The sequence below is a fragment of the Rhipicephalus sanguineus genome, chromosome 10 (genome assembly GCF_013339695.2).
Source record: "Rhipicephalus sanguineus isolate Rsan-2018 chromosome 10, BIME_Rsan_1.4, whole genome shotgun sequence".
NCBI lineage: Eukaryota > Metazoa > Arthropoda > Arachnida > Ixodida > Ixodidae > Rhipicephalus > Rhipicephalus sanguineus.
Window position 1 is genome coordinate 43,429,706 of NC_051185.1, and position 27,624 is coordinate 43,457,329.

Consider the following 27,624-nt stretch of genomic DNA (forward strand, 5'->3'; position numbering starts at 1 on the left):
CGGCGTGCGCATGCGCGCGCGCGCAAGTCACGTGGTTGAGGAGAAAAGTTTCTCCCTTGGCGCTTGCCGCAAGAGGGCGCGACGAGTAAATCGTCCGAAAAGGAGAAAGTCGCGGCTCCGAAGGAGGAACGGAGCCCGTTGCTCCATTCTCGCTCCCTTTTTTTTTTAGAGTGTATAGTCGACACATGTCGACAGTTAACTATCTGCGACCGCTTTTGAACTTTGTGTGATTGAAACACTCTCCTTGGTTATTTGGTGCATAGTTCAAGCTTACGAATGACACGACAATAAATACAAGGGTCATTCATGTAGATATTCGAGACACGGTTTAGTCAGATTACAAGGGTACAGGGGTCTGACAAAATGCGTGTCTTGAATATCTACATGAATGACCATGTCATGAATATATCGTGACGTGAATACGCCAGTGTCACATATGCATTTCACGCAAGAACCAGCATCATCTGCGTACGTTGATGTAAATCCGCGCTAGCTTGCGATCGCAGAAACAGGTTTGCATACGATTTGAACATGGATATAGAAGAAAATAAAGAAATGGAAGGCAAAAGTAAGCATGGGTTCAACAGATGCGAGTTTTCTGTTTGCTACTCTGCGCTACATCTGTATGCGTAGTCTTACTTCAATACTAGATAGCGCGCATTCGACACAGGACAGAGAAAGAAGACTGATGCACTGGGCAAGCGCCTGTCATGTGCATCACCCGCCGTGGTGGTCTTGTGGTTATGGTGCTCTACTGCTGACCCGAAGGTCGCAGGATCGAATCGCGCGACATTTTCGATGGAGCCGAAAACGCTAGAGGCCCGTGTACTTAGATTAAGGTGCACTTTAAAGGACCCCAGCTGGTCTAAATTTCCGGAGCCCTCCACTACGGCGTCTGTCATAATCGCACGGAAATTTTGGGACTTCAACCCCAACAATTACTTATTATTATTATTATCCGTGCATCATGCAGTGTCATTTCTCTCTCCTGTGTCGAGTCCGCGCTAGCCTGTATATAGGATTGTGAACAGTCCAGCAACTAATTTTGATAGTCTTAAAACTGTAGTGAAGGGCATGGACAGCGATTACTATGAATCAGTATGTACTTTATTTATAAAAAGAAAATTTGCAAACGCTTGATGCAACCACATTTAAGGCGAAAGTATTTAACAACAAATATACATTGCAAACAATAAGAAGATATGAAGACAAACTAAAAAAAATGATTGGACGCAGGTTCTTATGTGGCAGTGTCAACTTTTCACTCGAATTCAAGTTCCTAATACCAACAACAAACATCGATGCATGCGTTTCGTAATACATGTCTGTAGCAACAATACAACAAAATGCGACTTTGGTTTATATACATGAAAAACTTGAACTCGAGAACAACACACAGCAGAAGCAGTGGCGTGAATGACCTCGGGACACGTGTTGTTGCCGCAGCTGGTGCGAAATAGTAACATTTTCGGCATTAGTTTGGTGCCTTTACTGAGGAATCATTAGAGCAAATATTGTTAAATTGTGGATAATGACGCATTCACGAGTCGTTAGATGTGAGCTTTCCCGTACGCACATTTTTCTAAAGCCGTCATTCAGTTCTTCCGTATATTTTCTTTTTTTTTTTCTTTTTTTGTTCTTTGTCGAGAAAGCCATAGTTCAGCTACCTGAGTGAGTGAGTAGTTGTTACTCACTCACTGTGCTTCCTACCACCAGTAGGCTGAGTGCAGTGGACATGCGATCCTCGAGCAGTGCTTTTCAGACGAAGCTAGGTAAGATTTGCCCGCCTTTGAAAAAAGAGATGTGGAAGTCATTTCAACAAGCCTGGAAGTTTACAGGGACACTTAAAGTGAATCAACGAATTCGTTTATATTGATAAATTGTGCTCTGAGAACTCTAATGCTGTTCATTTCACCATCGTAGGCTTATTGAGAGCGGAGAAAACTTACGTGAAACTATCTTCTTTAAATTTCGTGTCGAACTCTTCGCGAGTGACGTCACAGATATCAAAGTGTATTTTTCGTATTTTGGCGACCTTTACTAGACCAAACTTCCTGAAATTTGGTATGGTAGGTCTACGGCCGCCTGAGAGGACAATGTACATATTTTTTTGCCGTTTAGGAACCTAGTTGACGCCGTCAAAATTTATCACGTCATGGTAGCGTTTGAAGGTAGCGTCGGCGCCCGCACTTTCTTTTTGCACGTCTTCTCGCTTACCGAGCGTCTTCTGACGGCGAGCGTGGCTATTTTAGAATTGTAAATGTGTAATTTGCTAATATGAGAGAAATCGGTTTTCTTTTTAGTGTCCCTTTAAATTTTCACTGAAGAAACAATCTTTGAAATCATAGAAATGCGCCGTTGGATGTTTAAGCGTTGCTATGTGCCCCCCCCCCTCCTCTACCACTTCTTATTTTTCCAAGACGTATTCAATTAAAAGGAGCTCTACCTTTGAGCGTGAATCCTTCTGAGACGTGCTTCTTTTATATGTTGCACACTGAAGGAGTTTGGCAGATGTGAGCGCTTTTGTTTTGATCATTCTTGAAGATTTGTTAATGAAAGATTGAATTCTGAGATGGGATACTCGCGCGTGATGATTTGAAAGAAATGCCGACAAAATACAGCACATTTGCTTCCGGCAGTTATGGTGCCTAAGCCCGAGCGCTCTGCTGTCGACTTCCTGGGCGATCTTTCGCGGAGGTGCGGGTTTTCTTGGGCTTGAGCTTGCTGCGGACCTCCGGACATTTTAGATCTAAAAACATGAAATAAAACAAATACAACATTTATATAAACAATTTCGTAAAATATTCTGCATACGTACGAAATTGGAATGTAGTGGAGGTATTTGTATGCGTGTAAGGCATTGATAATGTATTTTAACACGACGTTTTTAGTGACTGAGTATATCTTAGTTTATTATTTTGTAATGAAAAAAGGATGTTTCAGTAGTTCCAAGAAAAAAGGGGAGAACGCCAACATATTTTAGCATTGAAAACAATTTCGCTGTGACTTCTTGCCCCAGGAAATATTTGGCGCATACTATACAGTATGCTTCCGCGGCATGCATCGTATCCCCCCACCCTCCACAGAAAAAAAAATGCTAAATAGAACGTCTGAACACGGGGCAAGTTTACGAATTTTTCATGTGTCAGCTGATGGTTTCTTCGCTGAGATCACCGTTGCACTCCTGACTTTCTTTGCGTACGGAAAGAAATATCCTCGGGAATTATCTGTTTTCTGCTTATTGTTACAGCTAAGCTGTATATAATTCAAGGATCTGTCGGGTCGCGACTGCGGACAAAAGAGGCGTAGAACAACAATTTTCGCTGGTGCACCAATTAACTCGACTAATCTAGCGTTTCTGCTTCGAAAAAAAAAAATAGATGTGGCGGAAAAGTAAACATAAAGGTGCATGATTTTGCCGATATGATAGAATTACGTGAACAGTTAGCCTCAAAGACAAGGCGACTTCTATAACAAACGATCGTCATGCCATTTTTGTACTTTCCAAACAACGGGGTTTCTTGCGTACAACAGTATTTCAATTTGAGAGCGCCGTTTGGACTCCGTTGATGAAATAATATGCGTCATGCGCAAGAGAAACACCGGGATCTTTGGGTGTGTAACTCTCTTCGCTTAATATAGTCAATAATAGTAATATGTAAGTTCATTATAGCAATATTCACTATACCAGACCCTCTATAGTCACAGCTCTGCTGGCTTCCATGTTCATAGTATAGTGAACGGGCTCTGAATATTGTTCCAGACAGACATTACAAAAACACGCCGAGAACAGCGAAAACACGCGAGTGCCACGTGTCGTAAACACTTTCCAGACTGTAGGCACATGTTACATCAAGCAGCGTACCCTCAGGATGCTGGGAACAACGTGGGTGTAGTCACACAGTGGCCGGAGTAGCATGCATACCCACGCGAACCGCGTCTGCCTGCTCCCACGCACGGAAGCACTTCCGTGACGGAATTGGTGATCTTCGTGCGGAAAAGAAAGTGCAACTTGCTACGCGGAAGCAACACATCTCCTTTTGTGTTACCACGATGTACTTTATCCCCATACAAGCTCCGCATATTTTATTTTTTTCGGCCTTCCTCACCAGACGCTGACTGCAGCGTTTAAAAGATGCTCCTTCCGTTCGTAAGCATTTCCCGAGCGCAATTTACGGCGAGATAGTTTCGTCTAAAAAAACGGGCACTGCAGATTGCTAATGTTTGGACACAAGACGCCACTTCTGGGCAGGAACGTCTGGGTTTCCCGGTTCAGGGCCAGCCAGGCGTTTACCGCCGCGATCCTTATGAGCGATTCAGCCCGTTCTTATACGAAAGCCAACTGCGTCGCTTGAATCCCTCATCATCACTGTCGTTTCAAAAGCAAAAAAAAAATTAAAAGTAGGCTAAGCCTTCATCCTTACGTTCGCTTTTCTCTTCGTTAGGTTTCAGCTTTTTTTATTTTTCTTCGTTTTTATAAAACAAGTACTACATGATGTTCGTTGGAACTCACGGAAACGGTCCCCTGCGTGCAATTAGAGGCACATGTTTTCGTCTCCATTATGGCCCCTTGTATGGAGACCCATGGGAGCGCGGAGCAAGGCCGCAGACGTCTTTTTGTTATTTAAGCACTCTCCGCGGTTCCATGGACGGGCACCGAAAACAAAAATATTAAGGAATCCCTAGTATTCATATTGAGTCCTCCATGCACCCGTGTGTTGTGTTGCGCTATATCTGAGGCGTAAATAGAAAAAAAGAAAGCACCGCCCAGTCACTACGTATACAAATGGTTAACCAACGAAGCTGAAACGTGAGGCCCCAGTGCTAATCACTGGGTTAATCCCGGTGGTTCATTAAGGTCTTTCTTATTAATTGGTTACGTCTGTCCGGAAACCTTAATTGGTGTTTCCCACCCGGGTGTTCCACTCGTCATTTTTAGTGGACCGCTGGTGAGTACTGTGACTTGCCGAATTCCTGTGGCATGTACGCGCTAGGAGCTTTGTGCACATAAGACGGAGGAACATTGGCTTCGCCTATCATTACAGCTTCACATTAACAGAATATGCGGTCTTTTGAACATCACAGTAGCCGTAATAACCTGCAGGACTACGCACTTGAGCGAGTTCAGTGCGTTTTTACAGCTTCACAGGCCCGCAGAGGGCTGTTGGTCTAGTTGATTTAGGGCGTTTAACATCCCGAGGCAACTCAGGCTACATTAGACTCCGTAGCGGAGGGATACTTTCTAACGTTTACAGCTGACATCACACAGAACACGGGCCTCTATCGTTTGGCCTCCACCGAAATGCGACCGCCGGAAAAGGACGTCTCAGTCGTTATACCTGTTGTACAAACGTTTCATCAAACAGATTCGAGAGAGACGAATTAGAGAGGCACCGAGTGAATCCGCTGGCCATGTTGGTTACGTCACATCTTGTTACGTCACGTAACAATAAAACACCTTCAAAACAACGACGCTGACACTCTTCAGTCTATGCGTTTGCCCGAAACGTTTCGAAACCGAAGGAATAACTGTGCGACGCTGCAGGGAGTAAGATTTCATCTGGTGTAGAAGTGACCCATAAAAAATTAGGGGAACCTATAGAGATTCTCAAGGTGGCAACGCGATTATTTTTTGAATACGCGGTGTTCCACACTGCGTATAAGGTTAAACTATAGGCGCAGAAAAACCTCTATTTGGTTTGACCGAGAGGATGCGCTGCTAAGCTACAGCTCAATTTCGTAAATTTCTTTAGCACCGGGTAAAGATGCGTTAAGGTTACGCAAGGTTGTTGCGCGACTAAGTAGCTTCATACTTAGCGCAGGTTGCCCTTTGAAGAAACTTATGACACATTCTGCCTGCAATTACAGTCATAACAGACCACCTGAGTTATACCCAAGATATACATTTATTCAGTGTATAAAGAGGTGTCATGGGTGAAACTTTTTTGCTTTGATCTTGACCAACGTACGTGTACTCTATACAATCGTTATCATTTTACTGGAAAATCTGAGCTACGTTTACATTACTGTAAGCTAAACTATGAGCTGTATTCATTATAACAGCGATAATTTGCTGTATCGGCTTCCTATACGCACAAGTTTCGGCTTAATTTCTCATATGTCTGTGTCATGACAGCAGCAACAACAACAACAACAACAACAACAACAACAACAACAAGACAATGGGAACAATTTACAGCAGCAACAACAACAGCTCACCTGGTGTTCGCTCCCTCCAGTGCTCGAGGTTCAAGGCCGGTATCTCTGTGCAGTGGACGATGCCGCCGGGTTGTTGCTCCGGAAGCGTGAACACGTCACGAGTGACGTGCGTGATGTTGTCCCCATTCTCGCATAGCACACGGGCCAGCGACGAGCGTTTCAGTTCCTCGCGCTGTTCCGCAGTGAAGGTGCCTTCGTTCAGGTACCACAGCCTGGCAACAATGAGAAAGGATGAGGTCAGCGATGGCAAAATTACTCCTAATAAGTAATTGAATTACAATACTAGTTACCTTTCTATTATTTAGGTGTAACTAAATTACATTGCTGTGGCAGATGACCCCATGTTGGGCACCAAATGTGGGCTCGGGCCAGTAGTAAGCCGGAGGCCTTAGAACACGGACGCAACAAGAAAACTCACAATACGCATATTTAATGGTATCCTCTTTGAAAACTGATGTCGACAAATATATGACTGCTTAACCAGCGTGAGCTCATTGGGAGACACACGGAATGCGGTACGAACCCTACATTATTACCACTGTCTTCATCTCACCTCATCACCTTGATCGTTTTTATTTTGCGTGATACCTCGATTAATGGCCGGGCTACGAAGCCCTGATTGTTCGACCAGCTGTGAGAATTCTATCTGCGTATGCATAGAAACATTTGCATTGCGACTGGCCTTCTTTTGAACATAGGCGTACGCATGGTCCTCCGTCAGGGGGAGGGGGGGGTTACATCACCCGAACCTCCCCCCCCCCCACACACACTCTCTCCAAGTTGTCTGAGCCCGAAAAAAAACCAGATTCACGATGTATGCAAAAATGAAAATGATGTGATGACGTGTTTCTCACAACGGTCTGCCATTGGCCCCGGCGGGGGTAAAGGTGGGAATTAAGTATACAGTTCTTGGAATGCGAAATCAGGGGTCCTCGGGAGCCATTATCGTTAAAGACCTGCATGGTCACCACCCTGCACTTCATATAGAGAGGGTACTGGCCCAATTGAATAAGGGTATGAGGCAGTCTTGAGACCCTCTTTCCATGATTAGGGGGAGGGGAGAAGGGAGCACCCTTCCCCCCCCCCCCCTGTACGCATGCATATGGTTTTGAAGACTGGTTCAGCGGTTTAGTTTGTGCTTACCGGTCTGCATCACGCAATCTTGCAAACTGAAGACTCAATAGGCAGGTCAGCGTCGGCCCCACCTTGGAACCCGGCAGTGGCTCTTCCCCGATGGCCCCTACCCAAACGTCGATGTTATCTGAAAGCAAAGAGAAATATACGTACAAATGTCAAACAAAGAAAAAAGGAAAGGTTCCTTTACGCTTGAAAATGCTGTCGACCGTATACACCGACTGAAGTATCTTGCGAATTTTTTTTGGAGTTTTTGAGATAGGGCACCAAAAATTTAAGAGACTTAATTCGCGGGGCGCCCACAGCATGCAAACGGCTCGCCATGAATTTCTGGTTATGGCGTGCGTTATCCCTAACGCTGCATATTTCTGGCATGAAACGGAGTTGCAATATTCATTACGTACGTATTTGGTGCGTAAGCCCTCATGACTTTTCACTTTAGGTTAAGTGTGCGACTGGCATTTAAACACCACCGTAACACTCCTCATAGAAAGGCTTTAAAGTAGCCAAACCTAAATTAAAGGGACACTAAAGAGAAGGACGATTTTTCGCATATTAGTAAGTTATCCTTTCCCAATTACAAAATCGCCACACTTGCAGCGAGCAGACGCTTGGTCAGTGAGGAAACGCGAAAAATAAAAAAATAAATAAGATGTAGCTTGAAACTCCCGCGCCAAACGCCGCCGTGACGTCGTAGATTTTTGACGGCTTCTACTAGGTACTACGTCATTCCTAATCAGAAAAAAATGAACTACATTGTCCTCTGAGGGGGTCATAGATTTAACATATCAGATTTCAGAAAATTTCGTTGACCCAATGCCACCAAAATACTAAAAATACACTTTGAAACCCGTGACGCCAAGCACGGAGATTTTGGCGCGAAACTTAAAAATGACACTTTGACCTTGATTTTTCTCCTCTAATAATAAACGTAGCATTGTGAAATTAACGACGTTAGAGCTCCCACAGTACAATCTATCGAGCTAAACCAGTCCATTGTTTCACTTTAGAGTCATTTTAACACTCTGCTTAACACACTGTTTAACACTGTTAAACACACCGTCCTTGCGCAAAGTGTAAAAGATGACGATGACAAACTCCGTTCAAGTTTAGACAGTGCAAAGTTCACAAATTTTGCTGCTCTTTGAGGCGACGATCACCCTTGCCGCGACTGTGACTTCCTAGCCTACCGGATAGCTCAGGCGGTGGAACAATCGCTTGGACAGGAGCATGTCTTGAACTCGATACTGAAACTAATTAAGCGACCTTTTCTTCAAACGAGTAGTATTTCTCTTTCAAACGTGTACTGCCTTCCTTTGTAGCTTCATGATACTCATTTTTCGCTTTCACCTACACTTTTATGCGCCCGCTAGGACTATTTACTTTTAGTTACCGTGCTACTAGGACCGCAGATGCAGCCTTGAATAAGACGAGCCCGCTTGTCGAAACGTCGGCTCCAGCGACACCACGTGTTGGATGAATTTTTCATGCCTTAGTGCCATGGAAAGCATATGATGATGCCCATCGTCGTTAGCATCCCTTTTTTAGCGGGGTGGAGACTAGTAATCACTTACCATGTGTCACGGTCCCGTGCAACTCCATCTTCTACAGTCTATAGCATACCGGCTGCCGTTTTCTTTTCTTTCTTTTTTTTTTGCAGCAGGCTTCTGTTCTTATGATGCGCTGTTATCTGCGCCTGTAAAAACTCCGGTTCTCTCAATCTCTTCTCCGCTTTTTTTTTCAGCAATATTCCAAAAGTGTGTCGCTTATATCAGCCCCTGACCTGTTAATACTTCCATCAAAATTTAAAAGCGGAGACTCTGAAAGAATGCACCCCTTTCATGGGTCTTGGTTAAATATCTTGGCATTCCATTAGAGTGTGTCAAACTATAACAACCATTCTGTTTTTATGTTATTGAAAATATCACTAGCGCATTTTGCAACGCGACGCAAGAACTAATTAGCAAGACGTCAAGTTAAGGTGGAAAGCCTAAAATATTAATGATGGCGTATATTCTAGCTGCATGTTCCATTTCGTAATTTTCCCAATCTGTAGCGATATGTGCGAGAACACTTGAAAGAATTTGGCCCGACAGCATGTGGTGATCGATCATTACTGGTTAAAGATGAGCTCACCGGGCGTCTTGTACAGGCGCTCCAGTTTACGTCTGAGCTCGGCGCTGGGTATCTCGCGACGCAGGTCTTCGAAGCTCTCGGCCCGCGAGAGGTTGCAGAACTGACGCCACTTGTTGTATCCCGGCATGCCGTGGTCTCGACCCCGTTGGATGTTGAAGGAGGCCAAGTCTTGAGCCACTACCAGGGCTGGCTGCGTGATGCAAAAGTCGTTTCCTCAAATATGTTTCATTAGCTCGCATGCAGGGTATCCGGAATAACATTATATGTCAGGACGATAGACAAAGAGAGTACGCATGAACAGATGAGACGAAGAACATTGTCCTATTACATGAGATAATATAAGTATGGATATGTTGGTACTTCATTTAAGCATCTATAGTGTAGGACACAGCACAATCATTGAGTGAAATACGACGTCCTATTTCAATCAATGCTTGTGCTGTGGCCCTAGAGGCTGAAACTGTATTTCTGTCGTTCTGTTCCACAGACCGAGTCTGCGTAACGGCTGTCTGCTGGAGTACCCTATAGTCTATAGACTAAAGGAAATGACGTCCGGAGTGACTCACACGACTAGCAACAAGAACCCTTTTAGAGCCGCACTAAACTTTTCATCTATATTTCTCTTTGTCGTCAAAGCATTCCACCATGTGTACGGAGTGTTCCAGATAACATTAGATGATGTTCAATAGATTTAAACGGCCTTTTCAAGAGCCTACAGGTATTTCGTCATCTTCAAAGTATTACAGCAGTATAGCATAAAGAAACGATAGGCCCAACTTAGCAACGCTAGAGAACTTTGTCGCTCAAGCTACCTAACTACCTGAAATAAAAAAAAAATATATTTAAATATAAGCGCCCCCCTATCGACACACCAGCGCCGAAGTTTCAGCGCAAAGTTCCTATCAAGTGAAGTTTCGAGTTAAGTTTCTAACTATTATTGTTTATTTTATCTTTTTTTTTGGTGTGAAATACGCTCTATCGTTCTAAACCAGGTTCTGTGTTGCACGTCAGCGTCACTTTTCAAATGACTTGACGTTACGTTAACCATCAACTCCGCTCTATCTAGACCCACCTTAACTAACGTAAAACTAAAAAAAAAAACCGGGGCCAAAAAAGTTGCGCCACACATGCGAAGGAAGCGTTCTTCAATAAACGCGACTTCGCCGAGGGTCGACAATGATAATACGTACTGGCAATCTTGGGAAAGTTCGTGAGGACTACAGAATTATGTTTTCTTTTTTTTTCTTTATGATTATTTCAAAGACGTCCATCCCGAAGGAACCTTTCGGTCTAAAGAAATGCGTAGTAGTACCAGAAGAAACAGGACTAGAAATAAATAGATTCCGGCGCTCTCTCAAGTCTTTGTTTTCTCGTCACGCCAACATGCATTCCAGTAACCTACAACAAACTCGCCTGGCAACACCTTCTACTGTACCTTTCGTTGTGGGCAGCAACGCATTCGTAGCTTGATTGCTTCGGCCACAATAGACGACTTGCGAAACCTGCAAAGGGGGCTTCCCTGCACCGCTGAAATTCACGCACAATGGCGGTGCAAACCTATCGGCACTGGAATAGTTAGGTGCAGTGTGTAGCGTCTGCTGCCGGCTCGCGAGTGCTTCACTTCGGAAGACACCCGCATGTAAAGCGGCTTTATCGCTCTGTATAGCCACTCAAGTGACGCGTACTTTAAATTATTTCATTTCATATTGGATTACGATGCTGCCAGCTGCTTCGAAAAGCCGATCTTACGAGTTCACGAGAAGATCGAGCGAAATTGCCATTGCATTGGAATGGGTCTTACTGTCATCGAGGTGTAAAGGTCTGAGACTCTGTCAACAACATAATAAATGACAAGACCGGAATCGGTAAACATAACTATATAAACTCACCCAGCTAGATTTCATCACAATGGGACCATCGTTTAAAAGTACGCGTATGCATGTGTCGTAAAACCGCTTTCGCAAGTGTAGTTTTTCGAAAAACTATACAAGAACACGGAACAGCCTGCCATAATGAGTTGCTACCATCCCACGCCGCGTTGCCCTCACTTTTTAAAAGAATGTGTTTTAAGTGTCGCTACTTTTCTCTTCTTTTTTTTTTTTTTCTAGTTTCACCACTGTTTCTAAACGTTGGTCTGAATGTCTTTCACTGTGACTTTTCATTTCGTTGGAGGCGAAGTGCTTGACGTCCGTTTTCATGATCAAAAAATGAAATGTCCAATTGATGTATTTTATGCCATATATTGTATACTGTGATTTGTTCTTTTGTATTGCGCATTATGTGTTGTATGATGTGTTGTATGAATTTTGGTTTTGTAAACCCATCTACAACAAGCTGTAGCTACAGTCAGCGTCATAAGTTTAGAGAATACTAGGTATGAGAAAACTTTGAATATCCAAACAATTTGTGACTGTACTCGGTCGAAGTGCACAGTACATGTTAGCGCGTTTTAGAGCAGGCCGAAAATGTAAATTCAAGGCTGCCTGTTGAATAAGCGGGAATCATTCCCGGAATGTTAAGCTTTTTCTTGTGACTCGCGGTCTCTAAACATTAGACTCACATTGCACATGTGTAAATGACATAGAGAAATAGCCACTGGGCTTCGACACGCGGGACGCTACACTGCACGCAACAACTGCAGGGAGAACGAGACGCGTGCCGCTACTGGGCATGCATTTTTGCAGTGCAAGAAAATTGTATCGCGGCTTTCCAGCTTGTCCTTTAAAGGAAAGTTAAGTTAGCCGCTGCAATGTCTAAAGCGGGCCGAACGATTGAGCGCGTTGCGTAAATTACACGACGGGGAGTCTGCAACATTACTGAGGTGAACTGTACGTAGTATGGTTAGGTAAAGGAAACAAAAATCGGCCTTTTTCGGGAACAGTGACTCCTATAGCTTCGAATCGATATTGTCTACGCGAAATATCGATCTTCAGGAGGTGTTACAATGCCAGCCCATGCTCATTTACTTGGTGACTAACGCAGAGTGATGCCCGCGTTAGCCAACACCTAAACTCGGTAACTTGTGACTGAAAGCTTTCAACTTCTTTTTGGCACGGAAACAAAAAATAACCTTTAAAACATTGTCTGTCAGGGATCTTCACTGCTCATAATCCCGCTGTTGTCTCCTCCACAGTATGAGAATGAAATGGAGAATGTGGAGCTAATTGGGCGACATTTCTTAATTAACTTAGGCGCATCTTAGAAACTGCTGTAATCAATGGACGTGGTTCCGTCGTTCAGGTAGAATCTATCATTTTTATGTTACTGTTCAATGTCTGGAACTGATGTGAAGTCGCGCTAATGTGAATACTGTATATATGTTGAATTTTCATAATAAAGTTTACAGTATGTAAATTTTATGTTGTCATGCATTAAATGACATTGCTGGTGTTGAAGGTACACGCGATGATGAGTTAACTTCACTTATTCCTTCCCCGCCACGCAGGTCTAGTGGTTATGCTGCTAGACTGCCGACCAGCAGGTCGCGGGATCGAATCCCGACCGCATTTTCGGTGGAGGGGAAAATGCTTGAGTCCCGTGTGCTTAGATTTAACTGCACGATTTAACTGCAATTTCGAGATAGATTAGGTGTGGAGCCTGCGGTTCACGACCTCTTAAGCTCCATTAGTTGCAGAAATCTCTTATTAACACAGCTGCTCTTCTGCCCTACGTAGGAGCGGACGCAGCTAAGGGGAACCCCACCTGTACGGCAATCAGTAAACTTGTTGCTGTGTTTCATTCTTTCTGTGCACGGCGGCACATATCTTACCTGATTGGCAGCCGCAAAAGCAACGTTAACGCCGTATCTACCATAATTCCCAATTTACTTTAGCCTGTGAGATAAGGAATGGATGTAAAGAGTACCTACCACCCGCTTGTTACTATCGCTTTCTGCAACTATGTTGGGACTTGACAAAATATGCTTCATTAAACGTTCACAGGCAGTGGCTGCCGCAGCGCGAGGATAACCTACTTCTGATAGACGCGTAATTCGCGCGTTAAAGCTGGCACTCATTCCAACTTTCGTGAAAAAGTGGCGCCATCTATGTGTGGCAGGATTTTCCTTGTAGTTGCGTAGGACTAGCGACTTTCGTGATTCAAACAAGCATGGCCAATATTGCGAGCGATTAGTACGTCACTTTAAAAAAGGAACAAAGTCGCACTTATAAACATACGAAGGAATAATTATGGCGTAGTGGCCCTTAACTGTACTTGCAGTATACTGCAAGTACAGTTCAATGTATCCTAAAATGCCTATAGGCATTTTAGGATACATTGAAATGGCCAATGTTACGCATACACTCGTTCGTTTCCTTACGGTACGGTTGGGGCATGCGCCGGGAACGGAAGCTAGGCTTACACTTGAGAAGGCTATGCGCACGGGGCCCGATTACGCTATCGCGTTCTACTCTTGAACGCCGAGCTCAAGCGTCCTCCAAGTTTTTGCTGTCTGTTTTTCGCTGGTCACTCTCCTTTCCGCTGACGGCTCTCCGCGGTCTCGCATTCGCGAACCGCTCGCGCATTGTCTCTGTGGCGGCTAATGCTGGCCCGTGTGTCTTACTTCTCGACAACTTTTCTTGGCAATGAAGCGAAGGCTACAGAGCCCCAATGCACGTATCCTACCGCTAATGAATATAGTCCCATAATTGCGTCCGTATTTTCTGCGTGAGATATATAAAATACTCCTTCATTTTCTACATGTAGCTTTTTGAGACGGAACGCAGCGCTCACAAGCGAGATATTTGTATTTCTTTTACTTTATACGTTGTCACTTTGCATTTTTGCATGCATGAAAAAGTAGCGCCTTTTACCCGTACGTTAGACGCTAAGCAGCGGTTGCGTCGAAATGCAACGCTAGCCATCACTTTCCATGGCGTTACGAGACGAGCGCCAAACTGGACTACTTCGCGTAGCAGTACATGTGCAGATGCTCCGCCCCCGTAGCTTTCCCTTCATTGCCAAGAAAAAATGTCCGCGAGTATAGCGGTTGTTTCCGGAAGTCGGTTGAACACGAGGACTACAGGTTGAGCTCCATAAAGTTCAGAACAGTAAATGTTGCGCGGTAACATGAATAATGGTCTCAAACTGCACCAGGGAGCGAAGCTCGAGGCTAAATAGTATTCGTATAAGCGCCAATTTTGAATTGTAGGCATTTGTAGGCATTTTAGGCGCAAAACACCAAGAATATGTATTTATAGGCACTATAAAGACACTATATAAAAGCATTTCTTAACCTCAAACTGATGCTCACACATCAAAGTGGCGCGATAGGAGCGCAAGGAACAAAATAGGCATTTGCCTAAAATCAGGTCTCTATTAATGCTAGAGGGCCGTGTTCTTATGTTCAGGTGCGCGTTAAGGAAATCCAGGTGGTCGAAATTTCCGGAGCCCTCCCCTACGGTGCCTCTCATAATCCTGTCGTGGTTTTGGGACGTAAAATCCTAACAATTATTATAAATATGCTCGTGTTCCTTTCGCCCTTCACAAAATAGATTGTACCAAAGAATCAGGAAATGGAGGGAATGATTACGAGCTGCGCATATTGGGTAAATGCTGACCTATCCCGTCCGAGAAATTGCGCAAAGGCGAAGCAACAGATCTTGTGTCGGCTCCTTAAGTCCCATAAATTCGCAAACACCCAGGTTTGTCAACAAAAAACGGTTTGCAAGTAACGATCGTCCAGCCGAATTATGCCCGATCATCACATTTCAAAGAACTGAAATTGCCACTGCAGTATAAGAAGACAGCAGAAAAAAAAAAGGAAAACATAAAACAGCACATCACTTGGCGAGGAACCTAAGTATCAGATGTAGGTAATTTGTAATCACTTTCCAGACAGGAAATCCATCGTTATCAAACTTCCTAGGACAACAGTTGCATAGAAACACAGCGGTGGCCTTTCAGCGACGCCGGTGAACGGCGAGCATTCAAGATGTCACGTATCGCGTTTCTGAAACATTGAGAAACAAACCACGATGACGGTGCACTAAGTATAGAGCCAAAAAATTCACCGTTATTAAACTTCGTAGTCACTTTGTTCCGCAGTGATATCTCAACGGCATATACTATGACTGTCAACATCTAATTGTGGCGCAGTCGTATCCAATAAACATTTCGCTGTCTTCAGTTGTATCGTGTCTGTGATTCACAAGAGGGATGTTTAGACTGTAATACTTTCGACGTACGATAGGCGATTTCAAATGTCACGCTTAAATTTTACGGTAATCTGCAGCAAATATTGGAATCGGGCGTCGTGGAAACACATGCATACACGGACACAAGGAAAGAGAAACTGACAACGCAAAAGCCGAAGAGAAACATGACTTAAAGGTTGCTCAGCGCATCCTTTAACCCTTTGCGGTCCATTGTCGGGCCCTGCCCGACAGCGCAACACGCATGCAGAGGTCCGTGGCCGGGCACTGCTCGACAAGTTCGTTTGCGGTTGATTCACGAGCGCGTTTTCGAACTACACTATGCACCATCTGTAAAAGAGTAATTCAACTTCTTTTACATGAGGCTTGAATCTTTTAGATTTGGACCAGAATAAACGGAAGGTGAAAAAAGGTTTTGGACCGCAAAGGGTTAAGTTAAGCGTATCTACGCATCCTCATGTATGGAAGCAGATAGACGTTTAAGCGTGACATTTCCTTGTTGTGTGAGATAATCGGAACGTAATGTAGGGTAATCTTTGCGAAGGCCGGATCGTTGCTCACTCATCCACTTCCACTTGTATTAATACGCCAAGCGGCAGCTATAAAACGCGTTTGTTCGTTATTGTGCCTGCATTTCGTCCTGTCGTTATTGTGCCTGTCAAGTGCAGCGAAGGATTAGACGGTGATTCTCTAGTAATGGACCTTTTATGCTGAATTGATGGCTGTTTAACCAGGACGCTGTAAGAGCGAATACAATGGCCTGTTTGCCCACGTAGAAGAGAGCTCAGCTGAATTAAGCATTATAACTGCACGAGTACGGCATTATGTAAATTTATAGGTGTGTTTTACGAAACACATCTTCGTCCGCCTTTTGCCTTTTTACCTAGTATTTATTTCTATGCATGGCGGTGCATAAGTTCCCTGTAGTTTATTGGTAGCCGTAATAGACGGTTTCAACCTCATATCCGTTTCCTACTTTCCGTAGCCTGGAAATGGTGCGTAACCCGCGGAGGCCGTTAAAAACTCGAGCTGTGATCGTGCTCGTGGCCAGGATTTTCAAGCGAGGTGCATGTCGGGCCATCTCTCGGAGGCGGCCATCGCGTATCACCGTAGCTGAACGGGAAATAGGCAATAAAGTCGTATCTGAAGCACTGAGCTGCAGATTTTAAGCGTAACGTATTATAAGCTAGAGAACACCGGGATATCCTGGTGATATTCTAGCATCGTGCCACGAAGCGCGTAGGTTCTTAGCACATTTCAACAATGTTTACCAGTGTATCATGGGCGGTACTGTAAAGTACTCAAAGCTCCAGGGAATCTATGGGTTAAGTGGCACGCTACGAGAATCGACCAGCGTGTTCGAATGGTTCTCCACTATACATAACAGTGAGCCAGTTTTGATAACTAGCTTTGTTCGCCAGATATGATTTTTTTTTCGCATATCTTCCACACAATTACGGTGGTGCCAGCGGCCGCTGCCGAGAGATGGCGTGGCGTGCACCCAAAATTCTGGGTATTACAACGACAAGTGCATGGTTGACCTAGTCAGAACAAGAAATCGATAGCGGCTGTCGCATTTCGATGGAGGCGAAATGCTAGAGGCCCGTGTACTGTGCGATTTCAGTGAACGCTAGCGAACCGCAGGCAGTCAAAACTGTCTGAAGCCCTCGCATGGGCGTCGGCAGGATTTTGCCTAGGGAGGTGCAACCACGTACTGCATCGCGACGGGTTTGTGAAAATAGAAAAAATAGAAAAAGAAAACAAAATATAGCTTCTTCTGCTCCTGCCATCGACCTGCTACGTTCTCGGCAGAGGTGTAGCCAGGGGTTTGGGGTTCAAACCCCCCGTCCCCCCGAAAATTTTCAATTTTGCTTGCGTATATACACACGCACACATACAAATGCAGCCACGAACGTACATAAAGTATAAATGAACACCCCCCCCCCGAAAAAAATGTCTGGCTACGCCCCTGGGTCCCGCGTTTCGCTCGCCGGCTCACGCATTGCAATAGTGGACCTAATCTCAGTCCTTGTAGTATACCTGTTTATACACGCACGCATACAAACGCATGCACGAACACACATAAAGTATGATTGAAACCAGCTCCCCACCCCCTGTAATAAGTTTCTTGCTACGCTACTGTCTACAACCCGTGCACCAACCAACGAAAGCACCAGAAATTTCAAGCGCACCTCGAACAGGTGATCGGTGAGCTCAGAGTTGAGCAGTTGATCGGCCTTCCTCAGCTTGGCGGGTGCCACGAGCAGTCCCCTCATGAGCGGGTCGATGCCCCCTTCCCTGAGCATCAGGTGCGGTGCAAAGAAGGCCCTCCTGAGAGGCACCGGACCTTCGCGCACGGGTCTCCAGTCGGGGCCCAGTCGAAGTAGCACAGGGTTGATCAGGAAGTGACCGAAGCGCATGGCCGCAGTGGCAAAAACGTTCACCACTGATGGGTTGAGGTTCGGTTTGTAGCCCCTGAAGAGGAAGAACGTTTAAATGCGAGCGGCGCCTTGTAATACGGAACAACTAGTGTACTGATGTTAAAAAAAGTGTCGTTTTGCGATAATTGATGCCCTCTCGATCGTTTGACTTGTCGGTGATCAGCCCTTTCTGATACGGCAATCTGACCCTTTATCGAGGTCACTTGTAATTCCGTGTTGCTACAATTCATTGTTGCCTGGACCTGAAAGCTTTGCCGTCGTTGTTGCCTGTAGCAACAGAAGTGTTGAGCGGCTGAGCCCGCGGGTGAAGGTCCAGTTACGGGAATGGAGAAAGGAAAAAGTTACGAGAGCGATTTGCGCAAATGCGAAAGAAAGGAAGAAAGAAAGAAAGAAGGAAAGAAAGAAAGAAAGGAAGAAAGAAAGAAAGAAAGAAAGAAAGAAAGAAAGAAAGAAAGAAAGAAAGAAAGAAAGAAAGAAAGAAAGAAAGAAAGAAAGAAAGAAGAAAAGTAGTACGTCAGGCCCACACACGCCAGGCTTGGCATGCCCTCATTTTCCCGATAGGACAAGGGCTCCTGCATATTTATTTTAATAATATCACGAGAGCGTTGACCTCAGGACATGGTAGCGCCCATATCGGCGGGAAGCACCGACGCCTGCAATACGGTGCTCAAGCACATCATGTGCGAGCGCCGTCTACTACGCTACTTACTTAAATAAACCCCGTAAACGTTACTGGGCGACCATATACTCTGTAAACGCGTGCGAAGTTGATCGCCTTCACTCACTCACTCACTCACTCACTCACTCACTCACTCACTCACTCACTCACTCACTCACTCACTCACTCACTCACTCACTCACTCACTCACTCACTCACATCAATCAATCAATCAATCAATCAATCAATCAATCAATCAATCAATCAAAACAAACAAATAAATAAATAAATAAATTAATTAATTACTCAATCAATCAATCAATCAATGTACAGATTACCGGTAGGGTCCCATGGCAGCCATTCCCGCTGGACCGAGAATCTTGGGCAGCCAGTGTTCGTAGGTGACGTGCTGCATCTGGGCACCGACAATCTTGCGTGCTTCCTGGTACAGCCGCTCACCGTCCCAGTGCGGATTGATCTCGCTGAGCGCCTCGGCTAGGCGGTTGTGTTCGCGGAACCAAAGCGTGTGCATGGCGAGCAGGCCAAGTTGTTCGTTGGCACGGACGTCACCCGACAGGAAACAGTCCACGTCGTTTATCTGCACGTAATTTTTTTTAAATGCGAATGCATTTCTTAGTCGGAGGTTGTCCTGCGTCCCTGGCCGGCGTGCGCACAGATCTCTCCGCGCGCGCTCCTCCTCGCCCCTTGCAACAGCTGCGCCGCGCCTAGCAACCGGAGCAGGTGGTGAGCGGCGGAGGGTAAGGGAGAGGAGGAGCGCGCGGGCGTGTGATGGCGCTCGCATCGCGGAGCAGCGGAGGGTAAGGGGGAGGAGGAGTGTACCCGGTGAGGGCGCTCGCATCGCGGAGCTCGCGCGGCGGAGAGAGAGCTCGGGCGCTCCTCCTCTCCGCGCTCGGACCTATATATATCATATAGGGAGCGTGCGCTTTGGTGTCTTGATAGCGATGGAAGTCGGTGAAGTCTCTTCTCTCGCGGCAACGATACCACTAGCACGAAGTGTAACACAATGCAACTCGAGCATTACGCCTCTACGTGCACACTCTCGTCTCTCCTCATTAATTAATCGCACACTCATCGGGTGCACCCAAATGCATTCGCATTTCCTCACGATCCCCCTTCGGGGAGGTGCGGCTTTTTTTTTATATTCAGCGCAATGCTGTGACCAAAGGCAGCTCTTATAGTATACCAACCTGCTAAGGCAGCCACAGCAGGTAGTCATTTATTGCGTTGCGCACTGTGAAATACGAATATTTTTGAAGTGGGGACGGCTCTAAAGCAAACTGAATAGGAAAGTTAAAATACTTTTCATTTGCTTGTTTTCTGTATGTGCGACTGTCGGGTCAGCAGCCAAGCACCGTAACTACTGTACGACCGCGGCGGACTCCTCGCGGCAACACTCAACATACTTAGGTCGAAGTGCCCTTTACAATAAATTTCAGATTCCACATCTGAATGACTGACACAAAGTGTCCACATACCTCTGAATTTCTCTTGCAGTCATTGGGCTGTCCGTCGTTAAAAGGCAGAAGGTACTTCCCGGACGGCATGCGTGGCCCCACCCTTAGTAGTCCGCGGTCGCTGGTCAGGTTGCGCAGGTGAATGGCTTGCTTGGCTCGGCTGCCGTACACGTTGGAGGCGTCGATGAACGCCGTCAGCTGATTGGTCTGCTCGCGCGGTGCTAGTGCTCCGTAGAACACTGAGGTACGACCCGAGCCGCAAGCCGTGCTTGAGCGGACGAACTCGATGCACCGGTGGCCACGGACCCGGCGGTCGTCCGCCGGCACCTGTGCAGTGTGTGGGGGTTGCGAGACGAGTTAGCGGTAGCTCTTTGAGAACAATATCGCTTGTATTTTTTTTCTAATTCGTAATGGAGAACATTGAAGACAGTCATAGGCATGCGAACGAGGGGTGCAGGTTGGCGGCGCCCCCCGTGATCACCTAAGGGAGGAGGGGGGCAATGTCTGCTTCATATCCAATGTTAAACAACACGATGGACGAGGACCCAAGAAACATGAACACACAGGACGAGTGCTGATCAGCACTGGTCCTGTGTGTTCATGTTTCTTGCGTTCTCGTCCTTCGGGCTGTTTAACCTTGAAAGATGTCCCACCTACTTGCCCAAACCAAAGCACTTCAGCCCCATATGTTTACTCAGTTATGGCCAAGCATCTTTTGGACGACAATGGCGGCCAAAGGCCCCTGACAGTGCCATAGCCAGGGGGAAAGGGTTGGGGGGGTTCAACCCCCCCCCCCCCACAAATGTTTTCAGTTTTGCATGTGTATATATATACGCACACACACAAACGCACGCACGAGCATACATAAAGTATGGTTGAACTCACCCCCCCCCCCCCCCAACTCCCCGCCCGACGAAAAAAATTGTGGCTTCGCAACTGGCCCTTCGCATTTCCCATCATTACTACAGGACATACAGCTAGGAACCAAAGCCAGGCCAGTGTGAGAGGCATGTCATCGCTTCATTTTTTTTTTTCGTCCATTGTGAAGCATGCTGTCCTTTGGGTTCAACCAACGGAGAAGAGGGCCATACTGCGATGAGACTTTAACACCCCCCCCTCCCCGCCCCACTAATGGGAAACCCTTCGCTCGCCTATGAAACAGTTTAACTTGACTGTTGAGATAGCTTCGGATTTAAGACGCGGGATACATTCGGAAGGAGTTTAAGATAACAAAGTAAACTTACGTCCCTAGCTAACGTTCCTGTCGATGCCCCGATAAGCGAATTTCGGTTTTGCGTACATCTGGAATAAAGTATGGGAAGTCTTCCAGCAAGTTTAGCTGAAGTCAAGGTTGGAGCTTCGTTATTTCGGCAGAATATTTCTCTGTGTTAAATGTGTAAGGCGCAAGGGTTAGTCTAAATAAGAGAAAAATCACAACGTCCCTTACGCATTCGCCTAAGACAACTCGAAGGCGAAAGTCATCTTCTTTTTCTTCTCAGACGATGTACTTATCCTGCCCCTCCCCCATACGGTAGCTTCCTGCACCTAAGTGGTTTTGCACTGCCTCCGTGATCGGCCCACCTTGACCAATCAGGATGTGATGTTGTGGCGTCATCATATGACACTGCGTGATATACGTGATAGTGATGTCATGATGACGTGACAATAACGCTACAAAGTTTTTGCGAACTGTAACGTCATGATGACGTCATGGAGACGTCATCACGGGATGATTATTTTTAGCGTCACTCATGTTGACGCCGACTCCGAAGTAAGCTGACGCCCCCTACACCGACGGTCAATTTCCGCGTTTAAGGAGGCATCTAAGGCTTTCGCCTTAAAGATAATACAGAAAGATCGCCAGCCTGATGAATCTAGCACGCCACGAGGCAGAGGCTATTAGACGCTTGTAATATCCTGAGCGTGGATAGAAAGAGCAGACGACCGGGAAGGGTCCAGTGACGAAGAAATGTTCAGTAGCGTGCGATGTTGTGCTAGGTGGTATATATCTCAATATTAAAGGAGCAACGCGCAGGGTAAACTAAAGAAGCAATAGACAGAACGGAAAGAGAGCTCTCTTTCAGTTCTCTGTCCTTTATTTTAACACTTGCACTTTACACCCTTAACATTTGTCAACGTTCTAACCAGCCCAACATCGCACGCTAGTGAATTTTGTCTCTATGTGACACATGAAGTGCAGAAGAAAATTATTTTGATTGGTAGTCGTATTTGCGCTTTTTTATAAAGGACCTGGGACAGCTTACTGCTGTCCCGTAGTAGAGTACGAAGTACTCGAAATCGTTAAAACACTTTTTCTAAACACACATTGTCTGAGTGACATGACATATATATGTACCTACCCGTCTGTATGTGGAGCTAGAGCGATTTTTTGTAGCCCGGTGCAGTTGTAGTCACCTGAATTGTGGTCCAGCATTCCGTGAACCTCCCTTTGTTTCAATATCTGCAGGTATTAAATATGCTCGACGGGAGACCCGAGGGCAATAAATATTATTCGTATATTTTCCGTGGGATCGAATCGCCCTCATCAAATTTTAACAACGCAGCTGTTTCAGCCGGGTGTGAGTCGTGATACGTTGACTGGAAATTCCTCGCCGAGTGATGACGCCACTCCCAGAACATGTGCGCAACTAGTGTACCACCATGCTCCGCCGAATAGAAAACATGAACCACCACGCCCTCTCTTCGTCTTCTTCTTCATCTTCTGCTTCGCTCACAGAACTCGTGCGCCTTTTTCTCCGGCGCGGGCTGCAATACATCTTATGGGCGGGACAACGAGTACAGAGAGAGAGAAAGAAAGAAAGAGAAAGAAAGAAAGAAAGAAGAAAGAAAGAAGGAAAGAAAGAAAGAAAGAAAGAAAGAAAGAAAGAAAGAAATAGGATAGGGAAAGAGAGATACTATAGGAAAAAAAGTTTCTTCGCGTACCCACGATCCAAAGGCGAGCGTCTTAACCACACGGCTATCCAGGCACGCTAGCAGAGCATAGTATAACCTTGTATAGTATAGTATAGCGGGTAGTAAACGGAAGTGAGGGTGAAGACAGATGTGAGGGTGAGGAGCAGGAATAGGATGAGGGGAGAGAGTAAAGGGAAGCGTAGAAAGGTAAAGAGAGAAATAGACAGAACGAAATGCAGAAAGAAAAAGAGAGTGAAAGAAATAGAGAGCGAGAGAAAGAAATAGAAAGGAAGAGGAAGCGAGTAATACAGAGAGAAAGAAAGAAAGAAAGAAAGGGAAGAAAGAATGATAGAAAGACGGAGAAAGACATAGAGAGAGAGAGAGAGAGGGAGAAATAAATAAATAGAAATGGACAGACCGAAGACATGCACAAAAAACATGAGAGAAAAAGAAATAGAAGAATAAAGAAAGAGAAAATTTGCAAAACTTAGCAAAACAGCAACAAGGAGGCACAGCAACAGCCAGGAGTATACCTATAGGTGCCCATTACCTTTAGGTAGCATACCTTTAGCTAGCATATACAGTAACTCTAGTGCACATACAGTAACTCTAGTGCCCATAAGCTCCGCTCCCTCTTCATTGCGCCTGCAGTGCAAACTACGCAGAATTTTTTTAATGTGCAATAAATGAGTAATAACGAAGTATTTCCACACAAATGTAGTTATGTCGCGTGTGTTAAAAGATCAGTACTGATGTGTTAGAGATTAGTACTGACCAGACATCGTAGACCCCTTTTTTATTTAGATGAAAGTCGTAGACCTCTAATGTGTGGATAAACTATGCAAAGTCTGAGAACACCTTAGATACTTAATTTCAGCGGTCGTACAACCAGTTTTGGTCCAGTTTATCATGCGCGAAGAACGTTGTGACGTAAGGATATCGACATTCACTCAGCGACTGAACTTCGCCAGTGAAAGAAAACCGAGATGAATATTAGACAAAGCTATTATACTGAACTATTTAGGATAATCTCAGGCTTTTTCACAGTTATTTTTTTAAGCACCAGGGAGCAAAACTAAGCTATTAGATGGATTTAAATGGAGGTTTCGTTTTAACCTTTTCGGGAGCGAATTGTGATAGACTGCCTGCAAATATGCCAAATTCACACAACTTATTTCCAAGGCACTCGTCGATATTACCTATGAAAAAAAAAAGCAAATGAAGTTAATAAGTTTCTGTGTGCGAGCTTCAGTAGTTATCCGTAAATAGCGCATAATTCAGCATTTATTAATTTCCAGTCAGCCGGCCCTATTTTCGCATAAGAATATTACAAGGCTCGAAATGCGTGGGCAATTTGTTTTTGCTTGTATTCATTTTTCAGCAACGAAAAACAATACCTTTGAGGTTGATGCTGGAGCGCGGCACGTCTAACGTTCATTCAAATATCGTAGTGCCTTCACCCAACTGATCAACTGCAGTCATACGCAGCATATTGAGGGTAAGTCAAGCGCACTGACTATGCAGAAGGTCCATGCGCAATGTATCTTGCTCTTTCTTGGCCACTAGTCTAACGAACGGGAGGAAACATGTTGCGTCTACGTAGGTGGACATTGCTCCTCAAGGGGTGAAGATGTAGACAAGAATACTGCAGAAAACTCGCCTCTATCGGGAAACAAGGCATGACGTTGTCGCACGAGTCTGCGCAGTCGACGGTGTCGATGAATCTCTCGTGGCTGATGGCCGGCATCGAGAAGTCCATGTCGTGGTCAAGAAACTGGCCCCACTGCATCAGCATGTGAGAGTGTTCCGAGTCTCCTTCCACCACCTCTGTGGATACCAGGCCGGTGGACACAGCTCGAGCCAATGGGAGACGGTGGCCATTCACAGGTTTTTCGGCGGTCCATCCTGCGGTAAAGATAAGGCGTATGTCGAGCGAGCGATTGTCACTTGATCGCTAAAAGGGCTTCGGATCTATTGATGAGAAATGGTTAACCAACGAATGTCGCTGGAGCTAACCATTTCGACAAGATGCATTGTCTTCGTGACGAAGACAAGTCCCCTGGTCGAAACGTTGGCACCAGTGGCCAGGGTTGCCAGGTTTGGCCCTTTCGCGCCAATTTGGCTACTTTTTCAGGCCGTTGGCGGTAGAAAAGACGTCCTTACCGCCCGTTTTTCGAGTAAACCGCATGCAGGACTGAGAGGAGACATCGCAATAAAATATCGTTGACACTGCATGTATTGAGGTTTTGAAAGTTGGTCACTTACTGGCAGGATATGCTTCTCATAGCAGTGCAGTATGGGTGTCCTCGCAATGGATTCAATGTAGCATGTAATGCCGGTTTAATGCCGGAGGTAGTGCAACGTCAAAACATTAGGTGATAACGATGATGATTGTATTTATAGAGCAGCACGTTTCAGCAGGTCTACCGGGAAGACCCATATCGCTTGATTTTTATAATCAATCAACTGAGGGTTTATTGTTTCTAAAGGTACCACATATTGCACCTTTTCTTTTGAATATTCTTGCGGATATTGTCTACTCCCCCAATACACCTTCTAGGGAGTTCGATGAACTATACGCAGCGACCAACTCACCCACGGGTGTGTTGAATCCGTTCTCGTACTCCGCCGGCAGAAGCCTCTCAAAAGGTGTCAGCGATGCACCCCACATGGGGTGACGCAGGTTGTTGCAGGTGCCGTCGTACGTGCGGAAGCGATTGTGAAAGCAGGTGTCGGAGCAGTCCGGCACCTGGCGGTGTTGCAGGCAGCCTGACATTTCAGCCAGCAGGTCCAGGTACCCGGGGGACAGCAGGTTGTCAACTGACGTGTCTGCGTCGTAGAAAGAAAAGCCAACCCGTCCGCTGCTTGTTTAATAATTAAAGCGAAAATCTTATGTCTCATGAGTCGAAAAGTTTCGTGTCCGGCGTCGGCGACCAGTGGCGTCTTCTGGCGGCAGCGTGAACGCGCATACAGTCGAGCCCACATATATCGAACCCACAGATAGCGTATTATTGCGCATATCGAACAGTTTTAAAATCTGCTTGATTATGTTTCGATATATAAAATACCTTCTATATTGAATTACCTATATATAGAATACTGGCGATCCCCTTCGTATTCGATATAATCGGGTTCGATTATAGGACAGTCAGATGACCTCACAGAAACATGAAATGATGCTAACAGAGAAGTGTCAGATGATATAACGTAGTGACGTCATGTCATACGTCATCCAATGAAATTGTCGCATGGTCAAAGGCAGGCCAATCCCGGAGATAGCGAAGACCGGGCGATATCGAGAAAGCTTCAGTGAGAGCACAGTGCAATTGACTCAGAGCGTCAAAACAATTTAATGAGTGTCTCGTGAGAACTCGGGCTTTTGCCTGTGCTCTTCTTAGCCCTACCTAAGGGGACTGATGTCATTTTTGACATCGCAACCACTACTGCAAAGCTTTTAACTATAGTAGGATTCAACTTTAGAAGTCGGCGGCATGTCCTCCTCAAAGGCGTAACCACACAAGCTTGTACCAATGGGCGCGCACTCCAGGCTGACGTCATCAACTGGACGGTCGGTGACCCCGCCTTCGCAGAACATTGCCGAGTGCATGAGCGAAACTATTTTTTAAGTCGCGGAGGGAATCGGCTGCCGCGCTTCGGTCGTCTGGACTTCTTAAGTTGTATCCGACTATAAATAGTATTGGTATTAATTCACTGTGGTTCCCTATGCTATATTGATTTTATGTGCACATTTATAAAGGCTATAGAATCTCTAGAGCGGCTGCCAATCAGTGATCATTTGTCCCTCACCCGAAATGTTGAATCGCATGCCGGCTGCCACTTGTTCCTGGATGATGTTGAGCGCCCTCTCGAAGACCTCGGCTGCCCTGGCTGAACGCTGAGCCTCTGAGTCCGGGTAGCGGAATATGCGCAGCAAATGAGCATGCCTGTGGCGCCCTCCCACGGTGCTTCTCTTGTTGTTGAGAAGGTCTTCGAGAGTGCTGTTGACAGCCCTGTCGACCGACTGCTCGGCCTCGTGGAGGGCCGAGAGCACGTACCGGTCACCAGGGTGAGTGCCAGTGTACCCTTCAATATAATCTGCAAGATATTGCGTTTAAGCGCAGCCATCTTGGGCCGTTAACGTTGCTGTTTTGTGCATGTAACAAGTAAAAGAGCAGAAAGGAACAGAGAAACCTTTTTCTCTCTTTGTTTCATACTTGCACGGAAACGGTTGTACGCATGCATTCGGCGTTTTATGGCCTTCTTTGCTCGACTTAACGGTGTCCTAACTGATGAATCATTCGTGCTAAAGCCCAAGATGACGACGCCCATGAAATGAATATAAAATCATCGACAGATTGACGGTGAATAGTTGCAGTATTGAAAAATACGGCGACCTTCACATGTAGCAAAGTTGGTATTTGAGCTAGTTGGTTCGATTCCACGATAAAAAGTGCAGCGCGAAAGAACGAGTACAAGGTATTTGACAAGGCATCACA

General features: G+C 45.6%; 1 protein-coding gene across 6 annotated transcripts in view; it reads right to left on the minus strand.

Moving 5' to 3' along the window:
• Nucleotides 1–1,091: 1,091 nt before the first annotated feature.
• The window catches only part of LOC119371776 (peroxidasin homolog), an 88,978-nt gene continuing 62,445 nt past the window's right edge, over nt 1,092–27,624 (minus strand). For all 6 annotated transcript variants that reach the window (XM_049419908.1, XM_049419907.1, XM_049419909.1 and 3 more), the window contains 10 exons: nt 26,936–27,223; nt 25,724–25,957; nt 24,789–25,033; nt 20,237–20,542; nt 19,079–19,338; nt 17,834–18,116; nt 9,490–9,679; nt 7,363–7,480; nt 6,220–6,431; nt 1,092–2,749 (listed from right to left, as the gene is read on the minus strand). In XM_049419908.1, coding sequence (XP_049275865.1) covers nt 2,649–2,749; nt 6,220–6,431; nt 7,363–7,480; nt 9,490–9,679; nt 17,834–18,116; nt 19,079–19,338; nt 20,237–20,542; nt 24,789–25,033; nt 25,724–25,957; nt 26,936–27,223 — 2,237 coding nt within the window. In that variant the 3' untranslated portion in view covers nt 1,092–2,648. The remainder of the gene's footprint in view (nt 2,750–6,219; nt 6,432–7,362; nt 7,481–9,489; nt 9,680–17,833; nt 18,117–19,078; nt 19,339–20,236; nt 20,543–24,788; nt 25,034–25,723; nt 25,958–26,935; nt 27,224–27,624) is intronic.